Genomic DNA, 16,947 nt, shown 5'->3' on the forward strand with positions numbered 1-16,947 from the left:
GTGGATATGTTGTTGTGGCTGTAAGAAGAAGGAAAAGAAAATGCATGGGCCTGCTACTGGATCTGTAGCTGAGCCACCTCCGCTGCCTCGTTGTTGTGGCTGTAGGAAGAAGGAAAAGAAAATGCACGGGCCTGCTGCTCGCTCTGTAGCTGAGCCACCTCCGCTGTCTCATGCGGACAGAAGAGAAAAGAGAGAAGAAAGAAAAGAGGGAGAGAAAGACGCGCGCCGCAAGAACAGCCGTCGTCCACCACCGAAGCAGTGGCGAGTACAATGACGGCCTACAGCAAATAAAATTCGGTGGCTGGCTAGCCCCCGACGCATGCGGCGTTGACCTGCCGTCCCAGCCCAATAGGCCCAGGAACTGACACCATTCACCATCTCCTCCACTCTAGTGGATATGCCGTCAAGGATGTGATTCCACGCAACCGGTAGTAGAGCCGAGAAAGGGCATAGGAAGGGATTGACGCGCAATTTGAAAGTACCAAAGACTAAAATGGGTAAACAAGAAGTGTATTAAGCAACTAGAAGCAACCAGAAGCAACCAATTGCAGCATCCGTGCTTTCGCATTACTCCAATGCAGGTTCTGTAGTGCTCTTTAATTTTTTTTTAATATTTCCTGACTTACAGATACATCGCCTTTCGTATACTGTAAACCAATTATAGAAAGTCTGTGAACTTTGATGCATTCAAAGTAACAAGGGACATTCCACTGAAACATGTGAGGGACATTTTTTTAACCTACACCAGCTGCACCATGCTGCAAATTTCCTATTCCTCCAACACTGGTGTAGGTACAAAATGGGCCAGTGGAATCCAGAGACTTGTGACGGTGGCGGAAGGTGGGGGTGGCTGTTCCTAGCGCTTCGGGGCTGGGACTGGTAGGTCCCTGCCGCTTGCGGCGGGGGCACCGCATTTTTATCTGTTGTAGGCCGTCATTGCACCCGCTACCGTTTCGGTGGTGGACGACGGCTGTTGCGACGCGCGTCTTTCTCCCGCTTCTTTTTTCTTCTCTGTTTTCTCTTCTGTCCGCACGAGGCAGCGGAGGTGACAGCTACAGAGCCGGAAGCATGCAGGCCCGTGCATTTTCTTTTCCTTCTTCCTTCAGTAGCAGCAACAACAACAATTTAAACGACGCCTAAATGCTAAAATGCTTGGGCATGCGACAAGATCCCTTGTTAGACACCCTACCCTTGTTACCAGCGCTCCACTCCCCAGAGAGCGCGCGCATCGAGGCACCCTAAAGCGGGATTCACACGGGGGATTCCGACGAGGATGGATGTGAAAAGGTGGTGTACGACATCACGGGCTGGACAAACTCGGCCCCGCTCCCGAACTCGCACATTCACACGGGCGATGAGTCCTCGAAGAGAGACGACTGTTTCAAGCCGCACGCAGCAGGAGAGTAACAGAGAAGTACAGAAGACAACCTTTTATGACCTAGTAACGTTTCTTTGCCAGTAAAGAAATCAAGTTCAGTGAAAAAGCAAGCAAAATAAAATAAACTCCTCCGAAATGGAAGAGGCCCGCGGAAGAAGGGTCGAATACAAAAGGCCTTGGTGGGGTAGATCTCATCTGCTCGCACCCCGCGGCGCGCTTCTTTTTCCCTCTCGGGGTCTCTTGGGGACTCGGGAAGCGTTTGTACCGGCCGGCTGAGATGTCTCCCAGCCAAAGCCTCCTAGGCTTGCCCCAGCACGGAGACGGCGGCCGGCAGCGGAAAACCGGAAGCTGCAACCCCCAGCAGCCTTCGAAGGCGTGACGTCAGCATAGTCGCCCTTGCTTAGAGAGGGATTTGAGCGCTCGTGTGAATGGCGCTAATCCCAGTGCCACCTGTAGACAGAATGTCGGTCACGCCACGACTGCGGTGCTGATGGAAGGAAAAATTATCGAGACTTTAGCGACTAATGTAGTGACAGGCGAAAGCCTGAGTGCCGCATTCTGCTATGCAACGCATCAATTAGTAATTAATTATTTATTATTTAACTAGGCATACAGTGTGTAATTATTTACTTAATAAATTATTAATTACTTAGTTAATTATTGAATTCCTTAGTCATCAATTAGTAATTACTTATTTATTATAATTAGTTCTTAGTTAGTAATTGGTCATTGATTGACATGTGGCACGCATTCGGGCATACTGAGCTGGTGCTCTGTGATTGGGCAAGAACTCTATGACATCATCCCGCCTCGGTCATTCAGAGCCGCCGCAAAAGCGGGACACATTTTGTCCACGACAGCATGAGCGGGTTGTTGGGAGGGTGGCTGATCCTGGCCCTGATTGAGCTGAGACAGGTAGGTCACCGCCGCTTGCGACGGGGGCTAGCCTGCCACTGATTTAGCCTGCCACCTTGTTGTAGGCCGTCATTGCACCCGCCACCGGGGGCTAGCCTGCCACTGATTTAGCCTGCCACCTTGTTGTAGGCCGTTATTGCACCCGCCACCACTTCGGCGGTGGACGATGGCTGTTGCGGCGCGCGGCTTTCTATCCCTCTTCTTTTTCTTTCTTCATGAGGCATCGGAGGTGGCTTAGCTACAGAGCTAGTAGCAGGCCCGCGTATTTTCTTCTCCATCTTTCTACAGCCACAGCAACGACAGCATGAGCCATTAAAGGCTTTCGCCTTAATATGGACTGCGACCTGAGTCGAGCGATTCCAGGTGATCGCGGGCACTGAGAAAAATTTCGAGAGCTTTGCAGAATCTGCAGTAGAGAAATGCGAAAGCCTGAGCGTTGCTGGTGCACACGGTACATCGCGCGCCCCTTGTATGTATGTATGTATGTATGTATGTATGTATGTATGTATGTATGTATGTATGTATGTATGTATGTATGCATGCATGCATGCATGTATGTATGTATGTATGTATGTATGTATGTATGTATGTATGTATGTATGTATGTATGTATGTATGTATGTATGTATGTATGTATGTATGTATGTATGTATGTATGTATGTATGTATGTATGTATGTATGTATGTATGTATGTTGGTTGGTTGGTTTGTGGGGTTTAACGTCCCAAAGCAACTCAGGCTATGAGAGACGCCGTAGTGGAAGACTGTATGTATGTATGTATGTATGTATGTATGTATGTATGTATGTATGTATGTATGTATGTATGTATGTATGTATGTATGTATGTATGTATGTATGTATGTATGTATGTATGTATGCATGTATGTATGCATGCATGCATGCATGCATGTATGTATGTATGTATGTATGTATGTATGTATGTATGTATGTATGTATGTATGTATGTATGTATGTATGTATGTATGTATGTATGTATGTATGTATGTATGTATGTATGTATGTATGTATGACTTTATTAAGGAGCCGGCAAACGACGGGTTAAAGCGTCGTGACGCTGGCCAAGCGTCGACCCGGGGTTATGCCCTACTCTGCACTACCTACCTCATTTGGCCCGTTTGTGATGGGTTGTGAAGCTTGTGAGGCCCCTTGTCAGACACAGCGTTCAGCGTTCCGTTGAACGCTGACTGTGTTTGACAACGCGCTAGAGTTCACCGGCGTTCTATAATTGGTTTAGAGAAAAGGAAAACCACTGCTTCTGTCACTCGCGGAATCCTGCTGACGCATCTCGCAGACAAACCTCGCCGACACTCGATTTGCACCATGAGCCAAGAAAGGCTTTCGTCTTTAAAAAAGGAAATCCTCGTACACCTACCTCCTGTGCTGGTCGATGCGGTAGAGTCGAAAAAAAGAACACTTTCGGAAGGCGTAGTCTCCGAGCGTCGGTGTTCTCTTCTAGAACAATGGGTTCCTGTAATAGGTGAGAAAGAGGCTTCCGACGGGCAATATCTCGACGAGGTGATCTAACGTGGCACGCGTTCCACGCATGAGCAAGTCTTCCCACGCACGTCGCGCGCTCCTCAAGCTTGTTCTTCGTCGTCTTTCTCTGCATTCCTTGCTCGCGGAGCGATACAGGTGAACCTTTCCTTTGTTCGGCCGTTTTGCCGGTTGTCCGTCACGTTCAGTTGAACAGAATAGCCCTGTGCGCAATTTCTTCCTTAATGAAATAAAAGTTTTCATTCCAGTGCTACAAGCTTTTGAATAGCCCTAGATATATATATATATATATTCGGCACAGCCTGCCTTTGAGTTCCATCACGCCTGGTCACATCTGTTATGGCCAAAAAAAGCTTGCTCCGGCGCAAAATTTTATATCCAAAGCGCGTCCATTGTAGTACTACAATTAATCATCCTAGGTGGTTCCTTTCTTGCGAATTTAAATTACTAACATGTTAATAATGTACCGTCTTTGCAAAAAGTAACCAGACTGCAGGTTTTGCTTCTCACTTGTGTATTATAAAGTCAATAAGGATTCCCAGAATATCACAACTTGTTAACTATAGTAAGCACAGGCGCTTGCGTTTATTTTGCGAAGATTTAAAACTTCGGATCTGGTATGAATTTGCTACCCAACGGCCAAGAAGCAGACCCTGCGGCCTGGTTACTTTTGGAAAAGACGTATACACACTTACAGCTATCCTCAGGAGCGAGTTTTACCTTTCTTCTACCTTCTTTTGTAGTAAACTCATTCCCTGCGAAATATCCTGCCAATACAGGCCTTCTGTTTTTGGGACTTTACCCTTGTGCACGTGTACTCGCCAATTGAAATCCGAGTTTCAGCAAGACTTTTATTCTTTTCGAAAAATTTCGAAAAAGAGGCATTCTCTGCGCATCAGTTCTATTTTCCGTGAGAAGACCGAATCATTATCCGTGCGTGCTTTTGAAGGCCTCCATCGTTGGTGAGTACGTACATTATTGCGTAACAACTATGCGTTCGTCCACAGCCCAGGGCATCTGCGACATGGGCCTCTTTCTTCCCCAGTCCCCATTTACTTAACCTACACAGACAGGCAGCTGGCTTCACTGTCCAGAACTATGCGGCAGTGATTCCCCTTCACACCCATATGAGGTGCCCCCCCCCCCCCCCTCCCCACTCCGCGGCCTTACTTTTGTAAAAGCACCTCTTTTATTCGTGGTAATGTTTTGCACATACCAACGACTACTGCCTAATCGCTATGCTCTACAGCTGTCATCTTCTCCCTTCCCCACCATAAATTCAGATACCCCTGTAATTCCCGCGAGAACCCCTGCTATGCAGAGTCACTGATTCAGAAAAAAAAAAAAGCGAGCTTGTCTCCCATCAACGTACCTATTTACGAGTCTTCAACTTTCCTACTCAACAACATTCGCTAGCTTCGCGCCTCTACCTGTCATATGACCCTTGGTATGAGTAATGTCAAAGAACCGTAGACAGCCCAACATAATCGCCTCTTATCAACGCAAACCATAGCATGCACCAACGCCACCACATCAGGCACTGTTTTGGCAGATTATGTGATATCTTCACGCCCTAGCAGCCAGACCCTTCCTTCCTCACATCTGGCGCACTCAGCTAGCAATCCTCCTTACATCGCTGCTTTAAAAATATTGTATATAATTTACGCCACCACGCCCTTCCCTGATCTTCCTCACACTTCAGTACACCGACTACAAGCTGCTATTCGCTTGCTCAAGCTCCAATAATCCTGAAATAAAAACAGAGCTTGACAGTTACTGCGCCTTTCCCTTCCTGTGAACCAATTTAAAACAGAGCTAGGTGTCGCCCTGAACTCCCTGGCCTCGTCGTCAGTCATCGTAAGGTGAGCCCCTGGCCATACAGGAACCACAGTAAATGAGCTGGCTCATCAGCTAGCTCGCGATATTCCGACCAGGGCGTTGTTGTTGTTGTCGCTGTAGGAAGGAGGAAAAAAATTACCGACGATTACGTTACTTCCTAATGCGAAATTTGAGCGCAGCAAATAAGCTGTTTCACCTTTTCGATAGATTGAGGCAAAGAAATCGAGCAACACATGTATGCGCTATCACAGATTTTTTTTTTTTTTTTTTTTTTACACGTATTCCTTTAACAAAGACTCCCTTCTCGGCGGCGGCGATGAGCTTCTGCTTCAGCCTCGCTTACACCTGGTTGCTCTCGACGGTGGCGATGAGCCTCCGCTTCGGCGGTGCGAACGGCAGGGTCTTCTCGGCGGCGATGAGCATCTGCTTCAGCCTCGCTTACTGCTCTGGATTCTGGCGGCGACGGCGCTGGGCCTCTGCTCTGGCAGCTCGTTTAGCAGCAGCAGCAGCAGACGGAGGACTTCCACCGGTCGTCTCGCTCATGGCTCAGAAAGAACTGGCAGATAATTTCGCAGTGGCGAACGGCAGCGGCAATTTCGGCTCGGGCGGTGCACATATACAGATCCGCCGCCACCGATCTGGCTCTCTGATTGCCAACGCACAGGGGTTGCATTGGAGGAGGAGCGAAGAAAGGAATTACGTTCGAGCCGGCGCTTTGACAACCGGAGACTCGCAGGAAGGGGGGGGGGGGGGGGGAGGTGGGCGGCGTGTACACCCAGCGGCAAACGATGGGGGCAGAAGCGCGCGCAGCAAGCGGACAACGCGATAAAGGGAGGAGGGAAGAGATAGCAGCGACTGACTGATGCTGCTGACGCCGATAGTGAGTCAACCCCAGCTGCGGAGTTGGTTTCAGGGACAACGCCGCCGATGCCGACGCAAACAATATGATACCCTCGCTTCCGCAGCGCCAAGAACCAGGTCTAGCCGTAGGAAGGTGGTCACGTATTCGTCGACGTGCCGGGGCCTACGTGAAATAACCGGCGCGTCGGCAACTGAAGAGCACCCTATCCGCCACACAGGAACAGGGGGGGGGGGGGGGGGACCCTCCTCTCCTCTTTCTGCATGACGGCGACGGTGTTCTATGCAGTCACGTTATCTTGACTCTCTAGTGGCGTCAGCGGCATCCAGCGGTATCAGTCGGTCGCTGCTAGCGCTGGGGGGATGAAAGGGGGGCGGAGCTGGTTACGAGGCCGACGCCGACGCGAAACCCAGGAACGGACGCCGAAGAGCTGCGCTCTAAAAAATGCACGGGCCTACTACTGGCTCTGTAGCTGAGCCACCTCCACTGCCTCGTGCGGACAGAAGAGAAAATAGAGAAGAAAGGAAAAAGAAGAGGGAGAGAAAGACGCGCGCCGCAACAGCCGTCGTCCACCACCGAAGCAGTGGCGGGTGCATTGACGGCCTACAACAAATAAAATTCGGTGACTGGCTAGCCCCCGCCGCAAGCGGCGTTGACCTACCTTCCCAGCCCCGTAGAGCCAGGAACTGCCACCCTTCACCACCTCCTCCCACCCATGCTTCTAACCACCAGGGCGCATGCGATACCGCTGTCAAAAGCATTCTGACTTTAGATGAGACGTTCGCCCACAAACTCATCATAAAAAAAAACTCAACTACCAAATGAAAACATCATACCGACACGTGTTCCGCCCCCATCCACACTTCAGTGTTTCCCAAGTACATACACTTCGTAAGATTCAAACGCTCACACTATACACTAGTGAAGAAGTATGTTTCTCTATGAGTGAAGAGCTGTTGTTGCGACTGTAGGAAGAAGGAAAAGAACCTGCATGGGCTTGCTACTGGCTCTGTAGCTGAGCTACCTCCGCTGCCTCGTGAGGACTGAAAATAGGAAATAAAAAAGGAAAAAAGAGGTGAGAGAAAGACGCGCGTCGCAACGGCCGCAGTCCGCCACCGAAGCGGGGGCGGGTGCAATGACGGCCTAAAACAGGCACAATTGTCATTTCGACCCAGGTGGTCGAAATTACTCCGGAGCCCTCCACGTACGCCTTTCTATCTCTCCGCTTTCACTCCCACCTTCCTCATTTCCCTTACGGCACTGTCCACATAACATGTGACAGATACTGCGCCTTGCCTTTCCTGTGAGCCAACTTCGTAGCCTGTCAGCCAGCATCGCATGCAGGTGGCCACACGTACCAGACCCACCTTTTACGAGAAAAACCCACCTCACCCGAAGTCTAGAAATTTTTTGAACAAGCTCATTGCCCATGCGGCTTACACGCCACGTATTATGACCCGCTGGCGTCAGTACATAGAAAATGATTACGTGCCCCCACTATAAGACTCTCACTCGCGGCGGCATATCTCATCTACTCTGGGATTGCCCTGCTTTTTCTACTGGACGCTCCGAGATCAAACCCTACCGCCTGAACTACCGTTCCCTTCTAGAAACTGATGCTAACACAGATGATATTTGCCAAGTATGGCTCGCTTAGTGGCCTGGTTAGAGCAATGTGATTTGAGTGACGACCTAAACAATGAAGATTCTGTCTACTCCCCTTTATCCCCATCCATGGCCATGAGACTTACCATTCAATAAAGGACATTCAATCAATCAACCAATTATTATCATCATTATATACATATATCCCCGACTATGCCATTGCCGTATTCATTCTAACCCCTCCTATATGTATACCAATAGTGTGCGCTGCCTCGTTTCTATGGTCGTATTGCCTTCTCTTCACCCCCTTCCTGGAGTCCCTGGCTACCATTGGCGCTATTGGAAGAAGGCACAGGAAAACACAGGTTATACTGAATTCGTCATGTGGCTGGGACATGTAGGTCACCGCCGCTTGCGGCGGGGGCTAGCCTGCCACCGAATTTTTATCTGTTGTAGGCCGTTATTGCACCCGCGCGCCACCGCTTCGGTGGTGGACGACGGCTGTTGCTGCGGCGCGCGCGTCTTTCTTTCCCTCTTCCTTTTCTTTCTTCTCTATTCTCTTCTGTCTGCACGAGGCAGCGGAGGTGCAGACAAGAGAGAATACCCCCAGGTGGTCGAAATTACTCCGCAGCCCTCCTCTTTCTCTCTTTCCACTTTCACTCCCATCTTCCTCCCTTCCCTTACGGCGCGGTTGCGGTGTCCGCAGAAAAACAAGTGAGACAGTTACCGCGCCTTTCCCTTCCTATAAATAAATCATTTTTTTTTTAAATAAATCAGGCAGCGGAGGTGGCTCAGCTGCAGAGCCAGTAGCAGGCCCGTGCATTGTCTTTTCCTTCTTCCTACAGCCACGGTCGCCGAGGCGCGCCGACCGACTACTACCACAGCAGTGACTACTTATCGCGTTGTATTAATAGCCTGCCATTTTTTTTTTCACCTCAGGTGACTAATGGCCCCTTAATACTTGTTGCACGAAAACAACCTGGTAGCAGTTATGATTTACCCCAGTTTAAAATGACATTGGATATATTTTCGTTTTTCCATCATATCTGATCTTTGGTCACTATCCACAGCGGCTGCTGATTTTTTTCTTCACTTCTGGCTTCTGCGATCAGTTTGAAAGAGAGAGCGGTCGTTATATATCATCGTGTCGAAACAAAATAAAACAAAAAAGATCCGCAGACACATTTACATCTTATGTGTACGAATGCGAGAGCATAGTCCTGCGGATAAGAGATGTTTTCGACACATATATCAATTAAGTTCTTTCTACTGGTATTGTATTTGGTACGCGTTTCCGTGCGGCGCCTCTGGCAGTCGTATTTTGACAGTACTAGATTGCTTTGAAGGTACTAAATTTGAAGTATATTTATGCCGTTGGTTCAAAATCATGTCGCGTTCTTGCCGGCCGTGTAACTTGACTAGCATATATGTATACTCTGTTATGAATGCATGCATGCATCTAAGTATGAATGTATGTATACTCTAGATGATGTTGGTTGGGGCGCCGCCGCGACTCATTCTTTTTTTTTTTTTTGCGCGCCTTCATGCGCAAAGTTAAGGGGGGAGAGGAACATCATTTTCAACCTATGGTACTGAGGCTATATAAATTTTTTGCACTGCGGAAAGGACTGCTCGTGCGCGTTTAGTTATAGCTTTTCATGGGCTTGTTTACCGCGACGTATGACGGTACCTCTGTGCTCAATGGGCAACGTGTCTAACTTGAAATTCGTGTTTTGGACGACTGCATTCTGATCTCGCCGAACGAACGGGCGCACTGCGTGCATACAGGACTTTTAGTCGATGCGAGGTGGCGCAAGGCAGGACCACGGTGTCACGGTCGCGTGATGCCATCTCCGCCAGCGCAAGAGCTCTGCCGGGTTTTCAGCACCGACAAAAAATGCGCTCTCCCGTCGGCTTTTCTGCAGTGCTTTATCATTATAAGTGCGTGGAAGCCACATTGTGGGGGTGTGGTTTTTTTTTTTTCCTTTTTGTGCACGAGCATGGTGAATAATTTTGTAGCGTAAGCAGCACCTCTTGAGGATTAAGGAGGACCCCTGGGACAACCAGTGAGGCAAGAGAAAATTATGGCATAAAGCCGCAACCCACTTCAGCCACTCCAGAGCAAGAGGGAGCGCACCAGCACACATGGTACATAGGTGCATTTTCCTTGCGATCGAATAGCTTGCGGTGCAAATGTATTGTTTCGGCTCCGCCAATGACCCCCCCCCCCCTCCCCCCTCCTTATGGGGTTCATGCGGCGCTCCCTTGGCCGCTTCCCACAAATCCCCTGCGCGACCCACCTGGTTTGCGGGTTGGAAAGGGTGGCAGTCGGCCGGACCATGGGCTTCGAAAACGTATGCCAACCAGCCTGTGACAAGAGTGGCTTGTTCAGCCTTATTGCCCTGTAGGCGCTTGCTGCTTTTCCACTGTAGAGCGAAAGCGCCAGCTCATTAGCTGCGCTGATTACACGCGAGCAGAAAGTATAAGACCAGATATTTTATTGTACTTTCTGAGCAAGGTTCACTGACTACTAGTGTGAAATTCAGGTAATCTCCAAAATGAACGACTAACACTGGGACAATGGAAATGTGTGCACTTATCCACAGATTATTTCTTTTCACTACATGTCGAATGTGGTCGTTAAAAGCAGACAATCGGAGATAACTGGCCAGATCTAGTTTCACACTTCCCTCGCTACATTCCTTTACAGCAAACTATTAGGAAACTCAGTGAAATTTCCAACACAACTCAAGTTCTGACAAAAAGATTTCAAGAACAAATTTATGCTTGGTGCATTAGGGGATCCATTACTTCATGACAGCCACGTCTCAAAAGATAAACACAGCTTTAAGCACAGTGTTTATGCTTAGTGTGATTCGTCAAAAATGGATCACAAGAATTGGAAATACCAACGGAAGGCATAAAATATGCATATATGTAAAAAAATGGCCTACATCACTGTCAGTGCTTGAGCTAGGTTCTGCCAAATGACACACACTGCAACGTGTCCACTCTCTACACTTGGTGTCGATGCCAAAGTCCTGTCACAGAACATACACAGCACTACCACTACAAAAAACAGAGCAACAACAAACAAAATAAAGACTCTCTCTTTAGCCAAAAAACTGGGCTTGCAGCCTTGCTAGTTCACTGGTACCAGCTACTACATTTAACCCCATCTTTAAACCAAAAACAGGGCAAACAAAAAGAAAGAACAAAGAAACACACACCGTAACATGATTTGTCGCAGGCTTATGAAATGAACTCCAACACATTGGAAACTACCACTACCTCGTAAGGTAAGGTAAGGTAAGGCTTTACCTGCATTACCTTGGCTTTTCTTTCTTTTTTCTTTTTTTTGGTATTGGGTTACTGACATGTGCTTTAACCGCAGAAAACAGAACCTTTTCTTTTGTCAATGATTAAACAGCAATGCCTCTGTACGAGACAACAAACAAAATTCCTTCCGAAAATTGCTCTTCGAAAATTAGTCACCACTTTGCCTGCAATACACCTTATCTGAATACATAAATCACTGTACAGACACAGAAAAAGAACCATATAGTATACATAACAGCACCAAGAGATCGGTTACAATAAAGTTAAAAAAGAAAGGTGCTTGGCAGGCCAATTGGTTCATGTCCAACAAAATCAAAAACAGCACAAAGATGCAAATCAGTAAAAGAAAAAAAGAAAAATATGAAACACGGAAGCTAAAAGCAACATGATTTGCATCCTTGAGCCAGTCCTCACTTTTGTTAAAAATGTACAATGGCAAGATTTTCATGAGCTATTGAGCACAACAGCAAAGTTTGCAAAGAAATGCGTCCACATGTCATTTTTACAGCTGTACAATCCCGGTTGGGTGCACAAAATGAGATACGTCGCAAACACATGTGACTGCCGTTAATATACAACGCTGTGTGTTGCGCCAATGCAATGGTAAACCACACCACCGGCAACGTCCGCCATATCAACATGCTACTTGGCAAACTTCAATGAGAAATGAAATGGTGGAAAACAATGCAATGCATGCGGAGCACCAATTTTTAAACTTTGTTAAAGGACGACCAGGCCGTACGTCTCCAAGGCAGAAAACCGGAAATATTGGCCAAGCAGTCTGGTAGCAGCACTTCTAACTAAGTCAAAAGTTGGTGCTCTGAGTGTGTCACGTGTCCATCTCTGTTTTTTATGCCGCAGCAGTTGTCAGAGAAACGTACATAACCGGCTTGTCAAACACACACCCCACACCTAAAACTAAATACGACATATTTATGCCCAGGTCACAACTATAAAATATTTTCCCCTGAGAAGCACGAACCCTCTCTCCCAAAGTTCCCCCATGGTGTTCATTTATGAACTTTTCCCCCACCTCTCAGACATCCAGCAATGTTAGTGGAAACGTTCGACGCACGTTACGTGAAACATTTAACAGCAAACAAATGCGTCATCTGCACTACAAACTCCGAGGCAATGCATTTCTTTGAAGTAATACTCTCACTCACTCTTCAAGGCATAGGAGAACTGCAGCAATTCAACCCAGCCTTAAAGAGCGAGTTGAACGATTCCTGTGCACAACGTGCAAGAATGCTCTTATGAAAGAAACTTAATAACATTCGACTCCTTTACAAGATGCACATTTGTACACCTCGTGCGTAGCACACTCACTGTACAGTATGTACACCAAGCTAATGATCACAATCACGTGGGAAAAAAACCACAACAAGAACAATACAAAAAGGGAGAGCTTCAGGCGCAGAGGTGATCCCAAGAACGGTTGTAACGAAAAGCATTCGGATTTCAACACCTGTTGCCATCTAAAGGGTCACTATAAGCACAGCGAGGCAAATTTAGAGCACTACCAACAGCACTCCTGTGCGCTAAAACCACCATGAAGAGCATGAAAAGTATGCATCAATTAAAAAAAAAGGAAAGCCAATTTCTGAAAGCCCTTTGCACAGCTTTCACAATTTATAAGTTCGCAAAATAACTTGAGATCACACCCTCTTCCAGCCCTATAGGTCGACAAATCATGAATGGTTGTCCAGTGCAATCGGCTTTCTTAACAATTACTCGAACTCGCACAACTTCTTTTTCACTGTGCCATATGGTCCCTATAACACAGAGTTGAGATCATGCGATCATAAAAGAGAGAGAGAGAGAAAAGAAAAAGCTAAAATGCGAACACACAGAGGGTCACACCCCTTTCCGAGGTAACGTGACAAGAGGGTAGAATTTTGTTTGGAGCTGCGCCTATTTGAGGAGCGAAGCAATGGCACCGTAATTTTGATGGATGTGTGATGGAGCTCTTGACATGACAATGGTGACAATGACAGCTTTACTGTGCGAGTGGCACAGGGAATAAGGCTGCTATCCTCCTCCTGGCTCGTGGAGCGGCCGACGTCTTCACGGAGTCGGACAGGTTGGCTGAAACTGCGGCCAAGCTCAACCTATCGACTGTGAGAGAGCAGGAAAAGAAAGGGTTTCTCAACACGTGCAGCAAACAGGGCCACTGGGTAAAAAAAAGAGGCAAGGACAGTACAATCCGCCATCTGTAATGTATGTTGCATTGTGTGCGCACTACATAAATATTAATTTTCATCATTTTAACTTCATTATGTCCGCTGTCGAAAATATGTCGCCCTCCACATCACACTGTCATGTATTACATGTACTGGCTTCTGCTTACCCTTTACTTGGTCAGGTGCTGACTTGTCAACCTATCAATTGTCAAAGAAAGTGTGTGGTCAGCCATGATCCCGATGCCCGTTTTTAGCATCGTTTGTTAGAGAAGGTGTTTCTTACTATCATGAGCTTCTTCCGTGATTTGTTTGTGGCAGTGGACCAAGCCCACCCCAATCAGGGCATGATGACGGCACGAAACTGGGACACGCTAATGACCAACGCTATTTTTATTCATTTTTATTCCAATGTGAGTCGTCTAGGTGATGAATTATGGAGAAGAAAGCAAGAACGATGCCTTTGTACTACTGCTTTTCCGGGATTTTAAAGAGTTTTCAGGTAATTGGCCCACATCCTGTTGATTTGCTGCGGTTGCCTAAATGAGAGCCGGCGGCACTCAGCTGCAGCCGAATACACGAGTGAAACGTGATAACTGACATTATAGTAAACGCTCCTCTGTAGCAAAGTCACTTGGACCAGAAAAACAGCAAAAGACTATTATGTTAGGGTCTTTACCATATCAGTTGCTAGTGATGAAATGTCTCTGAAGATGCTGTCTGGTAATCGACTGGCTACGTACTAAACACGTCATGTTGCTACACTTTTCCCTTTTCTACTTCCTGAATAGATGGCACCATATTCCACGTTCACAGACAGCTTTACTTCTTTTTTTTTTTTCATATGCCTTGCATCACGGCTCTAAGACTTTTTTTAAAAACACTGATTTCTTTTTTTTTTACGAAAAAATTGCCCCATGATCCTTGGTCGCGATCCTTGCTCGCGCACGTGTGGCGATGTCATTTCGTGGAAAGTATGTCCCCGTGGGCAAACGTACATTACTATAACAGATTTAAAATGTCTTTACTATAAAGAGGAAAAAATGTTAAGTAGTCTATTGGAAGACAAACTGAGACTTCAGTTCCACATTACTATATCTGAGTTTACTATAGCGGTGTTATAATGTAAATAATCAGTACATGACATAATGATCAGACCAGAATGAAAAGCAGTTCCATATGTGTTCATCTTAACCAACACTCCAAATGCCATGCCATAAAAAACTGAGTGAAACACTGAAGCAGTAAAGATTTTCATCGGGCCAAGCAACTTCATATACATATAGGGACTTGACTACAATGCGATTTGTAGCCGACGACTGATGTTCACCATAGTGAAGTACTGAGTAAAAGCATCTAGCAAATGATGAAAAAGTTGTAAATAGATTGCATTTACATGGAAAATGAATCCATGTTAATATGAAAGCATTAGGCAAAGGCAAAAACTGTCCGACGCCGTCGGTAACTGTGTGGAGCGTACACCTGCCCCTCAGGAAGGTGGCGTTCCAGGAGTATCCCTTCTCCACTTGTAGGGGTGAGGAGGGACCAAGACTGACTTAGCGAAGATGAATGAAAGAGGCAACTAAAAATATACAACGAATAAGAATAGAATAGAATAGGACAGATAGTAACCACAGATACGCACTATGAAAGAGAAATAATTAGGAGAATAAGGTTGGGATGGAGCGCTTTTGGCAATTGCTCACAGAATGTGCCTAGCAGCTTACCGGTATCGCTCAAGAGGAAGGTAAATAACAGTTGCATCTTACGTGTACTCACCTATGGGGCTGAAACATGGAGGCTAACGAAAAGGGTTCTAGTACTTAAGCTCAGGATAACACAGAGAGCTATGGAAAGAAAGATGGTATGCGTAACGTTAAGCATAGGAAGCGTACAGAGTGGGTCAGAGAATTAACTGAAGTTAATGACATTCTAGTGGAAATCGAGAAGAAATGGGCATGGGCAGGGCATGTAGTGCGAAGAGAGGATAACCAATGGTTACGAAGGGTTACAAATTGGATTCCATGGGAAGGAAAGCGTAGTAGGGGGAGGCGGAAAGTTAGGTGGGTGGATGAGGTTAAGAAGTTTGCAGGGGTTAAGTGGATGCAGCTAGCACAGGACCAGGTTAGTTGGCATAATATGGGAGAGGCCTTCACCCTGCAGTGGGGATAATCCGGCTGATAATGAATAGAACCATACTAAAATAGAAATGTAAACGAAAAAAAAAAAAAAGAAATGCTACTGTTTTTCCTCTCCATCCATATCTAGCTGATTGCCTTAAATTAAAGACAAAGAAGCAAGCAAAAACAAAAACTTGGTTCTAAGCTGGGAGGTGTGTTTCTTACATGCAATAAAGTTTACAGTGCGGTCATGGTGAGAAAACAACCAAGCAACCCAACTACACACTGTGGCCAATTTTTCCAAGTCATAATGATCAATTAAGCGGGAGGTGCATTTATTGCATGGATGAATGTGTTGCGAAAGTACATAAGGTAACTAAAAAAGTGCTAAGCAAATTAGCAAAGTTACAAGCCGACATAAGACGATCTAAGAAGTGCAATGTTAGCATCTTTCTCAAGCTTCTGAAACAAAAGGAAAGGATAATGCATCAAAAACACTTCACTGCAAAGAAAACTCACCACAGTCTGTCTGGTCGAACTGCATGAGGTCGGTCGCCTCCACTGTTGCACTGCCTGCAACTGGAGACAGTTCCGGTTGGATGACCGGAGACGGAATACCACTCGGAATCGGTCTGTCCAGCAAGTCATCTGGGCACAGCTTCAGCAGCTCCGGCTCAGATCCATTTTCCGAACTTCCCGCTGCACTCGCATCCATTTCCAGGCTAATCGCCGGAGGGGAGGCAGTCGGTCCTGGCTCCGAAGAAACTTCTTCTCCTTCTCGCGTGGCAAGACTGTCTTCTTGTGTGCCATGCTGCGTAGATGGGCGGCGGGTACACACCTCCAACCTTGTGCCAGTGTCTTTGGGGCTAACGCGCAGCGTCTCCCCGGTCCCCGACACATTGAAGTACTCGGGCAGTGATAGGAGCAGCGCTTCTAGGCTAGCCAAACCCATCTGACTCATCGGCGGTAGTGCACCATGCCTGTGTAGGTGAAAGAAGAAAAAAAAAGATAATGTGTAAGTAAGCTGGTGTTTTCCAAAAAAAAAGAAAACAAATACAGTTCATTACACTGAGGGTGCAAAATTAGGAAAGGCTCACGGAAGAGCGCACCTTTTCTAAGTCACTAACTTTCTTTAGAAGAGTATAAAAGCTTGTAAAGGGCAAAGGGCGTACAGTTAAAACACCTATGTACCGAAC

The 16,947-nt window shown here is 46.8% G+C and overlaps 1 protein-coding gene across 2 annotated transcripts in view; it reads right to left on the reverse strand.

Moving 5' to 3' along the window:
• Positions 1-10,588: 10,588 nt before the first annotated feature.
• The window catches only part of Marf1 (meiosis regulator and mRNA stability factor 1-like protein), a 61,452-nt gene continuing 55,093 nt past the window's right edge, over positions 10,589-16,947 (reverse strand). For both annotated transcript variants that reach the window (XM_084604512.1, XM_084604511.1), the window contains exons 18-19: positions 16,271-16,731; positions 10,589-13,569 (exon numbers count right to left, since the gene is read on the reverse strand). In XM_084604512.1, the coding sequence (XP_084460638.1) occupies positions 13,451-13,569; positions 16,271-16,731 (580 nt within the window). In that variant the 3' untranslated portion in view covers positions 10,589-13,450. The remainder of the gene's footprint in view (positions 13,570-16,270; positions 16,732-16,947) is intronic.

This window comes from Amblyomma maculatum, chromosome 5, assembly GCF_055883805.1.
Source record: "Amblyomma maculatum isolate TAMU_Amacu chromosome 5, ASM5588380v1, whole genome shotgun sequence".
NCBI classification, from domain to species: domain Eukaryota; kingdom Metazoa; phylum Arthropoda; class Arachnida; order Ixodida; family Ixodidae; genus Amblyomma; species Amblyomma maculatum.